Genomic DNA, 17173 nt, shown 5'->3' on the forward strand with positions numbered 1-17173 from the left:
GATGGCAGCCCCGGCAGTGGCCTGCTCTGTGGACCACCAGGCAGAGGGGTTTGGACCAAGAGGCCGTGTGCGCTGAGATCCTGACTGTGGCCTCGTCCATGGCCCGAGAGGGCAGGGTTCCCAGGGAGCCAGGGCTGCAGGGGCCCCACATGCGTCGTGACCACAAGAGCGGGGCCCTACCCAGAGAGGGAGAGAGGAAGACACCCAGCACTTAAATGTGCGCTCCAAGAGAAGGTGAGAGAGCTGACTGTGCTACTTTGTCAAATTCCATTTTTGCACCGTTTCTGGAATGGGTGCCAACGGTTTGCAAGGATAAAGAACCAGGGAAAGTGTTCCAGAGCCCCACTCCTCTGGTTTTTTCTCTGTGAACACCCCTGTTTCTCCAGAACTCATCAAGCTGCAAAATCCACGCAGGGTTGCTGCTCCGTTTCCTAAGTGACGTTAGGTCCCGGGTGTTTCCTACAGATTCTTCTCTTGCAAACGTTAGGATGTCACAGAGATGCCCCGGGCACTGCCTAACCAGTCCTTCCGTGTCAGAGTGTGCAGTTCCGTGACTTCTTTTTCTGTTATAAATAACACTGCGATGAACATCTTCGTGCATCAAGCTTGTGCGTATGTATTACGTCTGTCAATCAAATCCTCCAAGAGGCGTTCTGGAGGCAAAGAGGAAGATTCAAAATCCCTTGAAGGTGATGTTTAAGAATGTAAAACACAACTCCCACTTCCGGATAAAAATGCTCTGAAATGGATTCCATCCGGAAGACTTCCAAACCCGTGAGCCCTGGAAATACTGGCTACGGCCCAGTCCTGAAGCCCCAGCCCCTGCCTTCTCGCTGACGCTGTTTACGACCCACATGAGAACACAGAAGAGGGCGCGTGTGCAGACCTTCTGGAATCAGAGGTCCCAAGGCCCCTGGTGTTTCCTCAGGGAGAGGCCGAGCAGGACTGCGCTCCCTGGAGCCTGCGGACCCGTTGTGCCTTGCGCATGCTCAGAGCTGACGAAGGTCCACAGCCCGGAGGTCCCATCAGAGGCTGAAGTTAAGGGCAGCGTCTGCACGGACAGGCTGCAGAGGTGAGGGGGGTGGTGGCAGCCCCGCATGCAGCATCTGCAAGAACCACACCCCAGGCTTCCCGGACCCCTGCCTGGATGCAGGCAGGATGCTGATCAGGGCTGGCCCACCAGCCTCCACTGGACATGGCAATGGTCATGCATGTGCACACACACACACACACACACACACCAACCCTGCATGTCCCAGGCAGTGGCCTTGGACTCAAATCTGGCCCATGTGCCCCTGACCATGGCACGAGCTGGTATAACTGATGCAAGGGCCACCTTCTGAGCCTCAGGGGTGAACTCTGACCTTTGCACACTATCCATCTGGGCTGATTTTTTGGGAGTGGCCAGTGCTGTGGCACAGGAGGTTAATCCTCCACCTGCGGCACCAGCATTGCATATGGGCACCAGTTCTAGTCGCAGCTGCTCCTCTTCCGATCCAGCTCTCTGTTGTGGCCTGGGAAAGCAGTAGAAGATGGCCCAAGTCCTTGGGCCTCTGCACCCACATGTGAGACCTGGAAGAAGCTCCGGGCTTCGAATCAGTCTAGCACCAGCCGTCACCACCATTTGGGGATGGAAGACCTTTCTCTCTGACTCTCCCTCTCACTGTCTGTAACTCTACCTGTCAAATAAATAAAAATCTTAAAAAAAGAGAAAAAGAAAGTGATTTTTTTGGGGGGAGAGGCCTGTTGTATATGTGCATGGATCTGCATATGTGTCTGTCTCAAAGGATACAAACTCATTCCAGTAAAAATTCCGTTTCTCTGACTACATCTTGGGTTGGATCCCACAGCAGATGAAGGATGTTAGTGGGAAAACTGCAGAATCGTCCGGACCCCAGAGCTCAGCCAACAGTCACGTGCCAGTGCTGGTCGCCCGCTGTTTCAGAAGACGCTAACCTTCAGGGACGCTGGGTATGGGGCCTCGGGGAGTGCTCTGTTCTATCGTTGCAACTTTTCTGTAGCTGTAAAATTCATTCCAAAAGAAAAATCTTCTTTAAAAAACTCATTCTAAAGTTCAAAAATCCAATATATTGTTTTTTTTTAAGATTTATTCATTTATTTGAAAGTCAGAGTTGCACAGAGAGAGGAGAGGCAGAGAGAGAGAGAGAGAGAGAGAGAGAGAGGTCTTCCATCCACTGGTTCACTCCCCAGATGGCTGCAACAGCTGGAGCTGTGCCAATCCGAAGCCAGGAGCCAGGAGCTTCTTCCAGGTCTCCCATGTGAATGCAGGGGCCCAAGGACTTGGGCCATCTTCCACTGCTTTCCCAGGGCATTGCAGAGAGCTGGATTGAAAGTGGAGCAGCCAGGTCTCGAACCGGCGCCCATATGGGATGCCGGCGTTTCAGGCCAGGGCGTTAACCTACTGTGCCACAGCACCAACCCCCCAATATATGTTTTGAGAGTGAAACTAGTGAAGTGACACCTTGACAGTAGGGACTCCATTTTGGAGAACCTGAGACTCTATTCTGGGAAGACACCCCACCACCACCACACACCGTGAGACTCTGGTCTGAAACTATGATCTAACACAGTCGGGCAATAGCAGTCCCCTACATCACACTTGGCAGAGCATAGAAACCCCCTAGCATGATCGCTCAAGCTTGGAAGTGAATAGGCTGCACCTGGGTTAATGATAAAAATGTAATTTGTCTACATCCTACGTATGATTAAAACCAATATTTGGATTAACGTCAAGATTATAATTGATATTAATTTTGCATAGGTTTTAGGTCAGCTTGACCCCAGTAACTATGTATATTTCCCCATGATCTTAGCAACCATGTATTCCCCTCGTGCTTTTGCGGTTTTTGCCTTTATAAACCCTGTTGCTTTGGGCTTCAGGGTCGAGAGTCCTTTGGGGCATGAGCCCGCTCTGTGGCCGACAATAAAAGACTCTAAAATGTATCAGTGCACTCACTCGGGCACAACACTAGCAAACGCACCGTTCAGTCCAACTTCCGATTTTACTGAGACACAGTGCACGCACGGCCAGGCACAGCAATCTTGGGTGTGCGGCTCACTGATCTCCCACACGTGGAATCACCCACACGACCCACATGGAGCCCAGGCCAATCACCGGCACACTTCCAGCACCCAGGAGTCTCCCTCTCACCCTCTCCCAGCCAGCAGCTGAAGTGGCCACTACCCCGACGGATACACCCTGGACAAGCTTTGCCTGTCCTTGAACCTGAAACAGATACTCCTGTGAAGCATAGACCGTTTTGGCTTCTCTCACTCAGTATAATGCCCCCAAATCATCTGGCTGCGGTGGGCCGCCGTGCTCCGTTCTTGTAGCATCCCGCGGCGCGAACGTCCCCTAGTTCAGCTGTGTGTTGCGTCTCTGATCCACTCTTGGGCTGTTTCCAGGCAGGACCGTCCTGAACGAGGCTGCTCTTGTCAGATCTCCGCGTTCAGCTCTCTCGAGTCCACGCTTGGAATGCGTTTCTGGGTCATGAGGGATTTAGATGTCTGCTCTCCCGAGCACTTGTAGCACTCGCTCTCCCTCCAGATGAGAGGGGGTCCAGTGGCTTCACATCCTTGTGGATATTTGCCATGATCCATGTTTCTCACCTTAGTCACTGGAGTGACTCAGCGTCTTGTGAGTTTCATTTGCTTTTCCCTGATGACTAATGGTGCTGAGTAATTTTCATGTGCGTTTCGCAGCCTTTGTCAGATCCTCCAGTGTGAAATTCCTGTTCAAGGTCTTGCCCATTTTCTTTCGGTTTTCCTTTTCTTATTAATTTGTAGGAGCTCTTTACATATGCTGGATACAAGTCCTTTGGCAGATGTACATATTACAAACACTCAACCCATGACTTCTCTCTTCACTCCCTCAATGGTATCCTTTGATAAGATCACTTCAGCTTTAATCAAATCAAAATTTTTTTTCAACATTCAAATCAGAAGACCTTGGCCTCTGTATATCATTAAAATTAGGAAGAACTTTATAGATCTTCTGTGCCAGTGCTTTCTTTTTTAAAGATTTATTTATTTGAGAGGCAGAGTTGCACAGTTACAGAGAGAGGGACAGAGGTCTTCCATCCACTGGTTCACTCTCCAATGGCTGCAATGGCCAGAGCTGAGCCAATACGAAGCCAGGAGCAAGGAGATTTTTCTGGGTCTCCCACACAGCTGTCAGGGGCCCAAGCACTTGGGCCATCTTCCACTGCTTTCCCAGGCCATTAGCAGGGAGCTGGATCGGAAGTGGAGCACCCAGGACTCTAACCAGCACCCATATGGGATGCTGGTACCCAGGTAGCAGCTTCCTTCTGTTCATTAGAAGAATTGAGAAGAGTTTTTGGGGGCAAGTATCCCTGGCTGGGCCTCACCCCCATATTCCGAATCCTTTGATGAAGGCTGGAGCCCAGACACTAGAATTATTTAAAAACTCCCCCAGAGAATTCCAAGACACACTCGGAGCTGTGAACGCAGACGGTGAGCCACACTCTGCTCAGCTGGCAGTGCCCGGGTGCCCCATGCTGCTCCCCACTCCCTGCACCCGCCGCAGATGGCTGGCTCTGCCTGGGGAGCCAGTGGCTGCCAGCCCCCCAGAACAGTCCTCGCTCTGTCTGTCTGGGACAGTTCTGGCTAGTGCCTGCTGTCCTGATGGAATTATGCCCAGCACCTCCCGTCACTCTGAAGGGCACCCCAGCATGGACAGTGCACTAGGGCCGCCCACCCCGGAGCCCCTGGCGGGGGGGTGTCCCTGCAGACAGGCCGCGTCCTCACCCTCCTGGACTCAGCCTCTTCTCCCTCCCTCTGCCAGCTCCCCTTGAATCATTCTGGAAGACACCAAGTGGGCATCCCCCAAGCAGAGGGGCCTTCCCAGGACTCCACATGGAAAAGCAGTGCCCTGAAACCAGGCCAGGGCCAGGGACCCCTCCAGGAACCCAGCAACGCCTCCAGCTCCTCACACTTTAAAATTCTACTTAAACACCCGTCCATGCGGAGATGGCTGCAAGAGCCATGACTGGTCCTTGATGTCTCTGACTGGGGGCCTTCCAGAGGGTTGTGTTGACTGACAGAGGGACACGTGACCAAGGGACATGTGACCGAGGTCCCCGAACAGCCCCAGGGGTGAGAGAGGTGCCCACCCCCCCCCCCACCCATGCTAGGCTCCCTCTCGAGATGCCAGCCCACCCCCCGAGCAAAGAACAGCCTTCTTTTTTTTAAAAGTTATTTATTTATTTATCTATTTATTTATTTATTTATTTGCAAGGCAGAGTTACAGAGAAGCAGAGGCAGAGAGACAGAGAGAGAGAGAATCTTCCATCCACTGGTTCAATCCCCAAATAGCCACAACAGCCAGAGCTGAGCTGATCTGAAGCCAGGAGCCAGGAGCTTCTTCCAGGTCTCCCATGTGGGTCCTGGGGCCCAAGTACTTGGGCTACCCTCCGCTGCTTTCCCAGGCGCATTAGCAGGGAGCTGGATCGGAATTGGAGCAGCCGGGACACGAACTCGTGCCCATGTGGGATGCTGGCACTGCAGGTGGCGGTTTTATTCCCTATGCCACAGCGCCAGCCCTGTCCCTGTTCTTTCTTACAGGAAGGCCAGCACAGTACCCCTCCCCACTCCAGCTCTGTGTGGCTCTCAGGTCACCAAAGACCCCGTGTCCCAGTGCAGGTCTGCACACAGACACAGGACAACCTCGACCCTCCCACCTCTGCTGTTCTGAACTCTCAGGTCCACTGGGCTTCTCTCCCACCTTGGCTACCTCATGGCTACAAAAGAACTTGTGATGGCTACAGTGGGCTGCACGGTGGCCCCCACAGCTAAGTGCTGGTGCTGAGCCCCAGCGTCTGTGAACGTGGCCATATTTGGAGAAAGGAAGGGCCTTGCAGATCTTGAGAGGTGGAATCAGCCTGGATTATTGGCGAGGGCCCCAGGTGCAGTGACACGGGTCCTATGGGAGGCAGAAGGGAGAACCAAGGGGGCAGGGCTGTGGGAAGACGCAGGCAGGGACCAGAGTGACGCAGTGGGAGACCCCGGGAGCCGGATCGTGAGGAAGGATCTCCCCGCAGCCTTTGGAGGGAGCAGCCCCCACAGCTTGACTTCAGATTGCAGCCTCCAGCGCTGGGCAGGAATGCTGTTCCGTAGCTTTAGGCCGCAACCGCAAGGGTGTGGTGTTTGCCGCACGGGTCCTGGTAGAGGCAGTGACTTGAGCTGGCTTCGTTGTCCCAGGCCCGGCTTCTCTCTCTCTCTCTGCAAAGCCGTTCCCCGGTGTGTCTGCTCTGCAACATTAGCGTAGACACACAGACATGAGGACACACAAAGACCCACACCCATGAGCACACAGACACATAGAGGTACATGCATGTACAAACCCACGGACAAGGGACACAAACGTGAAGACACACACACAAAGATATGTAGACACACAGACACATGCACGCACATAGACACACAGGCGCACACACACACGCCTCTTGGGGTGTTCCCATCTTGGGTGAAGCCATTCCCCAGGAACCTGGTGAGCATCTCCGGAGGAGGCTGGACTGGCTCGGGGGCTGGGGCGTGGGGGACCAGGCAGGCGGAGCGGTGCAGAGGGCAGCCCGGGAGAAGAGCTCCCCACCTTTCAGGGGGGGCCCACGGGGAGCCGGCCTCCTGGGGCTTCTCAGCTGACAGCAGCGGTGCTGGGGAGGGGGCAGGACCGGGAAGCAAGCCTCCGTAGCTGCTGAAGGAAGGGGCAGCGAGGGGACCGACCTGCGTGCACTCACCGTGGGCTCACTCGGACTCAGCCGTAGCCGCGACCGCGGTCGGGAAGGCCTGCTTCAGTGTGAACAGCAGGAAGACCACCTCCTCGTAATTCTTGGCCTCGTACAGACACCCAAACAGAGGCGAGCCGTCGGGCCCGGGCCCCATGCTCTGCAGGTCCGAGTAGGCGCAGCTGCCCGCGGCCAGCAGCGTGGGCTGCGACCAGGTCTCGGGGTTGGGCGGCTGCTGGTTGAGGTACGCGCCCAGGTTGGACCTCTGCTGGGAGTCGGTGGGGTGGGTGTAGAGCAGCCACCTCCCCCGGCGTTGAGGCCCCGCCGTGGGGCTGGGGAAGCTGACCACGCTCCCGTGGCAGCCGTGGGGGGGTTCCACGAGCGCCTTCACGGCCTGGGCCTCCTGAAAATCGAGCCCACCGTTGGTGCTCTGGGCCTGGACCCTGGAGCCCTGTGGGCTTCTGGCGTTGAGATACAGCAGCCTCTGCCCCCCCGCCCTGACTTCTGCCACCTGGCACTCCAGGGTCTGTGGGGCCACAAAGTTCCCCGTGTTCCACGTGCGCCCGTTGTCCTGGCTGAGGAAGCAGAAGGCGTAGGGGGAAGGGTGCAGGAGGTCGGGCAGGTTCCGGTAGGCGTAGGCGGGCACCACCAGGCTGCCACTGCGCAGCTGCAGGCAGTGCCCGGGGCCCACGGCAAAGGTGGCCCATGCGCTGTGGGCCTGGCCAATGACGGAGCTGGTGAGGTCTGTGGCCTGGCTCCAGGTCCTCCCGTGGTCGGAGCTGGTGACGTGGCACAGCCGTGTCTTGTTGACCTTGCTGTGGAGCTGGTGGTACTCAGAGACCTGTCCCGGGATGGCGATGAAGAAGAGGAAGAGAGTCCCCGTCTTCGCGTCATACAGGGGACAGGGGTTCATGGACCGGTGGCCCTCCAGCTGCGCCTGGGCCACCACCTCCTGCGCGTGCCACTGTGTGTAAGGAGAGAGAAAGGAGAAGCACAGCTTTGGAGCCACCCCAGACGGCAAGCGGAGCTGCCTCCCCCGCACCGAGGGGGGCCAGGAGCCGGCAGCCGCGTCTCAGCGGTCTGCTGGGACCGCTTCGCCCCCCAACTCCTGTCCAGCTCCTGGGGTGACTACTGCCCCCCAAGGTCGCCTGCTCTCTGCTAGAATGGCTCCCTGCCTTTCCCTCCCTGCCCATCGGCCGCATTTACAGAGCACCCACACCAGGCCGCGCCATAGCAATGACCCAGCCCTGGCCATTCCCTACTTCCTCTACTCCTGTCCACGCACCAGTCCCATCCAGCTTGCTGTCCTTGGGAAGTGAAGCCCTAGCAAGGGGCAGCGACAGCCTGAGCCATGTCCCCTCCCATCATCCACACACCACACTCTTGGGGTGCAGCCCTGGACACTGGGGACTCACAGTCAGCTCCCATAATCCCCAGGCCCATGACGTCTGCCCTGCAGCTCTGCCGTCTGTCGCCCCCTCCACTGACAGCTCAGCCCCAACGGGCACCTGCCCAGCCTGACCGCCCCAAGCTCCCCTGCTGCTCCCTCGCCCCGGGGACAGCGTTGGTAGCTCCAGCCGGAGATGGATGGCCCTGGGTAGGGCAGGTGAGTCCCCAAGGCCACCACTCTGCTGAGTGGCGCACAGAACTTGGGCCCAGGTCCATCTCTTTCAGGGTCGTGCTGATAACAGTCAAAGCCCTTCAAACAGCGTAAGTGATCTCGGGCATCTTCATCAAGATAGCCACCAGGTCTTCGAGCTGGAACTTCAGGTTGCAGCCAATCGCCCAACCCCTGCCTCTCAGGTTCCTCACACACACGTACACACACACACACACGCACACGTGCACACGCCGTCCCGCCTCACCTGCACCCGGTGGGTGGCTGCATCGTAGTCTCCCCGGCGCAGCACGATCAACTCGGCGTGCTCATCCGTCTTGCTCCCCCGCCTCTCCACGAAGGCCAGCAGCGTCTTCTGCTGGGGCAGGAAGAGCAGAGCCGGGATCCTGTAGGTGTGGCTTCCCAGCTGGAACAAGGTCTCCCTCTGCAGGACCGGGCAGGTGGCCATGGGGCTGAAGGCACAGACAGGAAGAGGAGACAAGTCACCCACAGTCACACCTGAGGCGGAGCCGGAGATGTCCACCAAGATGGGGGACCCTGACCGCCCCCCTGCACCACCACCGCGGGCTGACCCAGGTCCGGGCAGCCTGGCCACCCCCACTGGGGACTCCCTCCTTCTGATGTCCCTGCTGGTGCCTCCCGTGGGACTGACAGCACCCAGTCCGTGAGCCGTCAGCAGGGAGCATTTGCAAAAGTCTATGTTGTATTGGATTTTTATTTCATGAGATAATCCCCTTTCAACAGATTTGGGATAACCTGCAGCTGCTTTTGCCGAACCCCACACGCCAACCAGCTGCTCAGCCCGGCTAGGACAGCAGCGTTGGCCGACAGCATCCCGCAGCTGCCGGGGGCGGCACCTGGGAGCTTTTACTAGCTCCTCCACAGCCCTAGAGGGTTGTTTTAGGGGGACAAAAATCCCCGGTTCTCAAGCCTCTGCTGCCCGGGATGCGGGGGCTCAGGCTCAGTCACGGCCCCTCCCCTGTGGGCATCACCTAGGGGCATAGAGCAGGGGTGACAGAGGCCCCTGGTGGTTCAGCGGAGCTGGGAAGAGCCCCCAGAGGCGTGAGAAAGTAAAGATGAAACACTGAGTATTTGCGTCAGAAGGGTAGGGAGGAATGGAGCACCCTTGGCAACAGGGAGTGACAGTGGTGTCCCGTACAGGGTGACCGACGCCCAGCTGTAGGGAGGGCTGCCCCCCGAGTCACCCCCGCTTGTCAGGAGCAGCCCACCCAGAACGTGGAGCCCACGTGGCCCCGTTGTCCTGCTCCAGAGCCCTGTGGGTCAGCGGGGCCTCCCTTGAGGCTTCGTCTCGGTGAGCTGCCCTCTGCCCCTCCTGGGACCCCCCCTTCCACGGGTGCTGACCCCCGGGGACCCCCCCCCGAAAACCTCCTGCCTGGAGATTTCCCAGGGAGCACCTGCTTCCGGGGTAGGGGGACCCCTGCAAGGGAGGGGCCTCTGGAGTGGGGAGTGGGAGGGTGGGTTCCACGAGGAGGGGACAGGGGCCTTCCTCTGCACACTGTTTCAGAGTGCTGGTGTTTCGTCCCTCACGGACTGTCCTCCAATTCCAACCTAACCTATCAGCCATCCACAGAGAGCATTATCAGGACCACAGAGCAAGGCAAAACTTAGCAGGGCAGATGCTAAATGTGGGTGAAGGATGACGCCTCTGTGATAAGATCCAGACTTGCACACCGCAATCCAAGGGGCCTGGTTGAAACTCAGTTATGGAATGGAAATGGAAAAGAATCAGACAGGATTAGAAGTGAAAATCCCAGAGAGGAGGGAGCTGCGGTTTAGCAGCTCAGAAAACGGATCGAGGGTTTGCTGCGGCTTCGCCGAGTTTGCCCTGGGAAGTGTCCTTGATGAAATTCCAATGACATTGGCCGAATCAGAGGCAACTTTCTGTACCTCCTACGATGACCCGGCTCTGCACACGGCACCATGCGGGCCCTCAGAAGGCGCGAGCGAGGTTCGCTGAGGACACCCTCAAAGAAACTCCAAAGGGTGAGAAGGTGGATGCAGACCAAGGCCTAGGAAAGGGACAGAGCTGGTGGCTGTCGCTTAGAGGGCAGTGAACCGGAGCAGGGGAGATGGGCCACCTCCGGCTGGAATCCTCGACCTGTCCCCAGGAAGTGGACCGCTCAGTTTTGGGAATTGAGATGGAGTTCACAGACCTCAAAGCCCTTGCCACTGTTGAATTCCAGGGTATTCTCATCCCCCCAGGAGAAAACCTCACCCATGAGCAGTCACTCTCCAGCGCTCTCCCAGCCCCCGGAAACTGCTGGTCTATTTTCAGCCTCGCTGAGCGGCACGCAGTGGACACATCACAGCAAAGCAGCCATGCAGCACGGGGTCCACTGTGACCGGCTTCTTTCTCTTAGGGGGCGTCTCCAGGGCTCACGCGTGGTGTTGCACAAACCCACACTGCCATCCCAGCTACCTGGATGAGCAGAATTGGCACCGCGCGGCTGCACCACACCGTGGTTGGAGTGCTTGCGCCCCTCATGGTGAAATGGATCCCGAAATCCGGAGGGGACTGTGTCCCGGGAGCTGTGGCTCAAGGATGAGCGTCCGAGGGAGAAGGAGGATGAAGTAGCGGGCGCCACCTTGGGCGCGGAGGCTGGGCCCTCACCAGACACCCACATGCCCTGGCCTTGATCTTGAACTTCCCAGCCTCCAGACCTGAGAAGCGAATGTCTGCGGTTCACAAAGTCTGCCGTCCGTGCGACTGCCACAGCTGTGCAAATCAGAGGGCCCACCCGGCCTCGGTTGCTGTGCACCGGGTGGTGTCTGGTTTTTGGCTGTGCTGACTCATAGGCATTCACGTACAGGCTGCCGGGTGGACCTCTGCCTTCTGCTCTCTTAGGTGTCTGAGGGTACTTCAAAAAGTTTGTGGAAAATAAAATTAAAAAATCTGTTTTGGTGCAAAAAATGTTGAAATCCATGCATATTGGAAAACTTCAAAAAATTCATGGAAAATGTGTTCTATAAAAAACTATGCATTTTTTTTAATTTGCACCAGAATAAAATGGTCTACTAATTCCATTTTCTATTATCTTTAAAAAAAAAAAGATTTATTTACTTTATTTGAAAGACAGAGCTACAAAGAGAGAGGGAGAGATGTGCTGGTTCACTCCCCAATAGTTGCAACAGCCAAGCCTGCGCCAGGCTGCAGCCGGGAGCCAGGAACTCTGTCTGGGTCCCTCAGTGAGTGGCAGGGCCCAAGCACTTGGGCCATCTTTCTAGGCGCATTAGCAGGGAGCTGGATCAGAAGCAGAGCAGCCAGGACTGGAACTGGCGTGCCAGCGTAGGATGTTGGGTCTCGAACAGTGACTTAACCTGCTGACGCAATGGCCGGCCGCCTGGTATTCGTAGGAGTGGAATTTCTGGGCCGGATGGCAATGCTATTTCACTTTTTGAGCAACTGTGAAGCTACTTCCCGAACGCCTTTGCCATTCGCCATTTGCCCCTGCAGTGTGGGGGGTTTCCCTTTGCTCCCCGGTCCCCACAGCTCTTGGCACGCTGTCTCTTTGATGCCAGCCTTCCTGAAGCACGTGCAGTGGTGTTTCGCCACGCGTTTGATTTGCATTTCCCTGATGACTAATTTTCTGCATTTGCCTGTGCTTATGGGCTGCTGGAGTAGGATTTTAGCCCGAGGCCGGGGGAAGCAAGGGAGTGGTCCAACCTGCAGTATTTATAGGAAGTCCTGGCTCTGGTTTCAGGGAAAAGGGAGCGGAAGGGGGGTGCATGGAAGTTTTCCAGTGGGACCAAACCAAAGCCTGGAGGAGGCAAGGACAGGGGCCACACAGGGGAGCCTGGCTCTGAGAGATGGAAGCGGCAGGGTCAGCTGCAAACCACAGCGAAGCCAAGAGTGCCGGAGCCGAAAGCACCTGCCCTGGTGTCCACAGGGTCCAGGTCCCCCTTTCGACCCCGGGCAGCGGGGATTCACAGTGCTCCTCTTGCACCCACATTTGCTCTGGGAACAAAAGACACCCAGCTCGCTGCTCGAGGCGGCCTGCCTTCTCCTGGGGATGCAGGGGCTGCGTCTACACTGAGTTCCCAGCAGTGCCCGGTACACCAGCAGGGACCGCCTCGGGTGACCCACAAAGGCCCTGCGCCAGGGGAGAGATGGCGGCGTGGAGGACCAGCCCCGAGACCCTCCTCCAGCCCCCGTAGGCATCTGTCCCGACACAGGGGAGAGGTGGGGGAGGGGGAACTCAACATCAGCTCCGTGCCTGTCCCAGTTCCCCTCAGCCCCTGAGTGCTGCCAGACTCACACACCCACCTGCATGCCCTCACGGTAAGGACACCAGACACTCACACAGCCCTCACGTGCTGCTGGGCACGCCTTGAGCGCTGCCGTATCTCCTAAGAACGTTCGTCAACTGCGTTTGCAAACCCTATTAGGTACAACGCGATTTACAGCTGCTTATTCATTGAACCCTCCTGGCACCCCCATGAAGCGGATACGATGATTCTTCCACTGTGCGGATGCAGAAACCAAGGCCACGCCACCCTGAATAGCAGCACTGGGATTCAAGAATCGCCTTGGAGGAGGTCCGGAAAACCTAATCTCCCTGCCCCTCGTGGAACTCCCGGGGATGCTGCAGCACCTCCTGTCAGCAGCCATCCCCCCTCGGCCTGCCCTGACCCTGACGTTGGCAGGTTAACTCCACAGCTCAGGCTGACGCAGCGGTGAGAGAACCGAGTTAGCGGTCGCACGACTGGATTCTGCTCCTAATAGGTGCGTGCCTTCAGGCAAGCACCTGCCTCCCAGGGTTCTGTCTCCCTCACCTGGCAAAAAGGGACCCAGTGAGGTGACCCTGCAGGTGCCCCGATCACCTGGGGAGCCTGGATGAGATTCAGGCCTGGACTGTGTTGGAACCCAGCTCCTCTTGGGTGGGGTGGCCAGGACCCCAGCACAACTCAGTCCCGGGCAGCAGTAGCCAGGCCACCGGACAGGTTAAGCTGCCGGGCTCAGCTCTGAAAATCGGCCGTCGGTCCATAATGGTCCTACTGCAGCAGCAATGTCACCTGGCCCTGCCCAAGGCTGCCAATGGCTGCTGCTGGCTGTGGCCTTGCCAGGAGCAGCCACAGCACCCAGCATCTCACAGGAGGAAGCTCCCCGCTCCCCACACAGCCCCTGAGGCCGTCACACTGCAGAGAAGCTGCTAAGTGGGTCAGGGCGACGTGCAGCCGCGGTGTGGGAGGTGCTGGGTCTCGGGCTGGATCTGCCAGATTCCAGAGGCCTCGCTCCCAACCACCAGGCTCTCCTGCTGTGAGACCCACAGCTGGGCCACCAGGGCCCACGAGCTCTCCGATGTTCCCCTGCAAAGACGCGCGGTGAAGGGATTCTGTCCGATCCCTCTCCCTCTCCCTCTCCCTCTTCTTCCCTCTCCCTCTCCCTCTTCTTCCCTCTCCCTCCCCGCCAGCATTCGCTGCTCACCCGCTTCGGGGAGATGCTCCAGCAACCCACAGACATGCGTGCGGCACCGTGGTCAGTACCGTGGTATGCTGGGAGACAGATAAACCCATCATCCCCGGCCCCTGCCTTCCAGGATGGCACGGTAGCCGGGATCGGCACTTGCAGCTTTTCCCACTCCCACAGTCTGTGTGCTTGTGCTCAGTTTGGGGAGGGAGGTAGCCTGCACCCAGCAGGCATCAGCAGCCCCAGCACGGCCCGAGGTGGGGTCAGCCTCATTCCGCAGGAAAAACCCAGCGCTCAGCCGGGGCCCAGCTGTGATTTCTGTCCCAAGCTGGGAGGAATGGCTCGACCCCTGGCTGGGTCGGGGAGGCTGAGCGTCCTTTGTGCAGACCAGCAGGAGCCTGGGGACAGGATGGGGTCTCCTGAGCCTGAGAGAAGCCTGCTCCTCACCTTCCCCCTCCAACGTGCCCCGTGCACATCCAAGCACCCGGGCTGCCACTGTGGCGTCCCAGGAGCCAGCGGGCTCTTTAAAATCGCCATTGTCTGAGGTTCCCCAAACACGGCTCGCTCACTTCAAAATTACCTGGTAGCGAGAAGTCTTGTTTGTGTCAACAGAGGAACAACGTAGGCGAGCGCTCGCAGGCGAGGACAGGGGCGTGGGCAGGAAGCAGGGCCTGGTGAGCAGAGGCAAAGGAGCCTTCTCCAAGAGGTCCTGAGTGACGCCTGCGTTCCCCACTTCCCCTGGAGTCTGGGCGCCCCCTGGTCGATTCACGCCTATATACACCCTAGGGAGTCCTCGGGACCTGCCGCCCACTCAGCTGACCAAACACGCCCCAGGCACCATGTCCCCATGCAGGCCAGCCCCAGGCCCAATTAGGACACTGCCTGTCCTTAGTCAGGAAGAAGCTGGTCCAGCCGCTGGCCCAGTCATGCCTGAATCAGAGCCTGAGTGCAGCTTACCTGTGACAAAACGATGCAGCGAGCAGAACCCGTGCCCAGCGAGCACAGGCTAGCCAGGCCTGGAGGGTCTGGGGGACCCAGGGCAGAGCACAGCTGGGCCTAGTGTGCACAGGCTAGCCAGGCCTGGAGGGTCTGGGGGACCCAGGGCAGGGCAGGGGCTGGGCCCAGCGAGCACAGGCTAGCCAGGCCTGGAGGGTCTGGGGGACCCAGGGCAGGGCAGGGGCTGGGCCCAACGAGCACAGGCTAGCCAGGGCCTGGAGGGTCTGGGGGGCCCAGGACAGAGCACAGCTGGGCCCGGTCAAGGGCTGGGCTGTTTTGTCTCCGCCGTGAGCTGCCTGGGTGAGCAGGCCCATGCAGGGACGATGTGAAAATTGTCAGAATCAAAGTGGAGCCGCTTCTGCTAACGAGATGATAATAATGAAGACAGGAAGGGCGGATCTCACACACACCTGCTCCAAGACAAGCTCATCACACGGAGCCTGCCAGGCCCACAGGGGCACAGACACCAGCTGAGCCTTCTGCAAGGCCAACCCCAGACAGACCCTGCTTCCGCTGGTAACCCTTGCAGCCAGGGTTGCCATCCCAGATGAACGCACGCAATCCTCCTCTTTGCCCGTAGAACTGTCCCTCCCTCCCGGGGCTGGTGTAGCCCAGTAGGTAAAGCTCCCGCCTGCAGTGCCGGCATCCTCCATGGGCGCCAGTTCAAGTCTGGCCGCTGCTAATGGCCTCGGAAAACCAGTGGAAGATGACCCAACTGTCTTAACCTCCGCCACCCATGTGGGAGACCCGGATGAAGCTCCTGGCTTCAGCCTGATCCAGCCCTGGCTGCTGTGGCCATGTTGGGGAGTAAACCAGTGGATGGGAGATCTGTCTTTCTCTCCCGCTCTCTCTAACTCTGACTTTCAAATACATAAATAATTTTTTTTTTCAAATTTCCTTCCCTTCTAATGCACCCCTACGTATTCCCAAAGCAAGGGCCACTTCCAAACAGATATCAGTGTTCCTTAAAGAGCTGTCTAGTTTGGCAGCTGCATGAGAGCAGAGCCTGTGGGTGCTGTGTGTGCTTCCATAGCCCAGAGCCTGAGGTTGTTTCTGGCATACTGTCGGTGCCTAATCAATGCTCATTGCTGAAGGAAGAGTGACACCTTCCCAGCAGGGCCGATGTGAGAACTACATTCAGATTACCCATTTAAATCTCTTCACTAAAGTTTTCATTTATGCAAAAGGAAGAGACAGAGAATGTCCCACCCAGGGGTGCACTCCCCAAATGCCTGCAACAGTCAAGGCTGGGCCAGGCCAAAGCCAGAGACTGAAATCCTTCTGGGTCTCCCATGTGGGTGGCAAGGACCCAACTACTGAAGCCTGCCTCCCAGGACGCTTTGGTCAGGAGAAAAGAGGGCCTGAATTCAGGCATCTGATGTGGGATGCAGCTGATGTTACCCAAGAAACATCTCAACCTCTGTGCCAAACACCTGCCTCGCCCCCGCCCCCACCGTCTGAATCTTTACTCTAGCGCTGGCCCACGGTAGGGACCAGTAGGTGCAGCGTCTGACAGCAAACCCTTTCCTGCTGTGCCCTCCATAACCGTGTCCAAGGCTCCAGGCCACTCCCTGGAGGACCAGTCATCCACCGGCAGAAACAGGAAGCGCCTCACCCGCTCTGCCTCCAGACAGCAGGGACGTGGCTGCAGGAGCTGGAGATCAAAACGCGGTCAAGTTCATCCCAAAGCACCCTTGCTGCCGTGGCCTGGAGCCACGAGGCACGGGAGGCCCTCTCCTCTCACAGTCAAGGTCAGTCCATGCTGCCTTCTGTGGACTGCTCAGCTCTTGGAGGCTCCCGTGGCCCAGAGCCAAGGGCACAGCCAGCTCCTCTGTGCTGAGTCAGCTCTCCAGGAGGGCCCCAGGTCAGAGGGCAGTCCCAGGCGGAATGTTCCGTGCTCTCATTCCTGCTCTTGTGCCCCCCTTGCACCAGCTCTGACCTCCACCCAAAGGCCAGCCCATGTGAAGCACCCCCAAAGAGCTCCCACCTCCGACCCTCACCCCACGGATGGGCAGGAGAGCCCCTTGTTTTCCTGCCTGCTGATTGGTGGAGCCACCGTGGGGTTGTTCTCACAGTGGGTGAAGTGTAGGGGACCAGAGGAGCCGAGCGGGTGGGGCACCAGCCCGTGAATCCAACCCGTGCTTTAGAGACCCGATAACGCCTGAGAAAACGCGAGGACGGTGAGTTACGAAGGGTAGCACTCAAGGTGGGTCCCACGTTTGTAAACTTGAGTATATTATGCACTCGAGCATCTAGCTTAAAGATCAAAACCCCACTCAGTGTGCATTGCTACACCCCCAAACCTAGCACGATAGCTCAAATGACATAGCTAGTTAGTAAATATCTATTGACTGTAGCCTGAGTGAA

At 57.7% G+C, this 17173-nt stretch overlaps 1 protein-coding gene across 2 annotated transcripts; it reads right to left on the reverse strand.

Moving 5' to 3' along the window:
* Positions 1-5228: 5228 nt before the first annotated feature.
* On the reverse strand, positions 5229-14560 carry NEU2 (neuraminidase 2). Of its 2 annotated transcripts, none has more exons than XM_051834147.2 (4): positions 14391-14560; positions 8630-8834; positions 6777-7728; positions 5229-6285 (listed from the first exon to the last, which is right to left on the reverse strand). In XM_051834147.2, exons 2-3 carry the CDS (start codon positions 8828-8830, stop codon positions 6784-6786), a joined length of 1146 nt encoding a protein of 381 aa, XP_051690107.2. In that variant the 5' UTR covers positions 8831-8834; positions 14391-14560; the 3' UTR covers positions 5229-6285; positions 6777-6783. The 2 variants fall into 2 exon arrangements, with proteins under 2 accessions (XP_051690107.2, XP_017193027.2); XM_017337538.3 differs by having other exon boundaries at positions 5229-6290.
* Positions 14561-17173: the final 2613 nt, after the last annotated feature.

Source organism: Oryctolagus cuniculus, chromosome 3 (genome assembly GCF_964237555.1).
Source record: "Oryctolagus cuniculus chromosome 3, mOryCun1.1, whole genome shotgun sequence".
In the NCBI taxonomy this organism is placed as follows: domain Eukaryota; kingdom Metazoa; phylum Chordata; class Mammalia; order Lagomorpha; family Leporidae; genus Oryctolagus; species Oryctolagus cuniculus.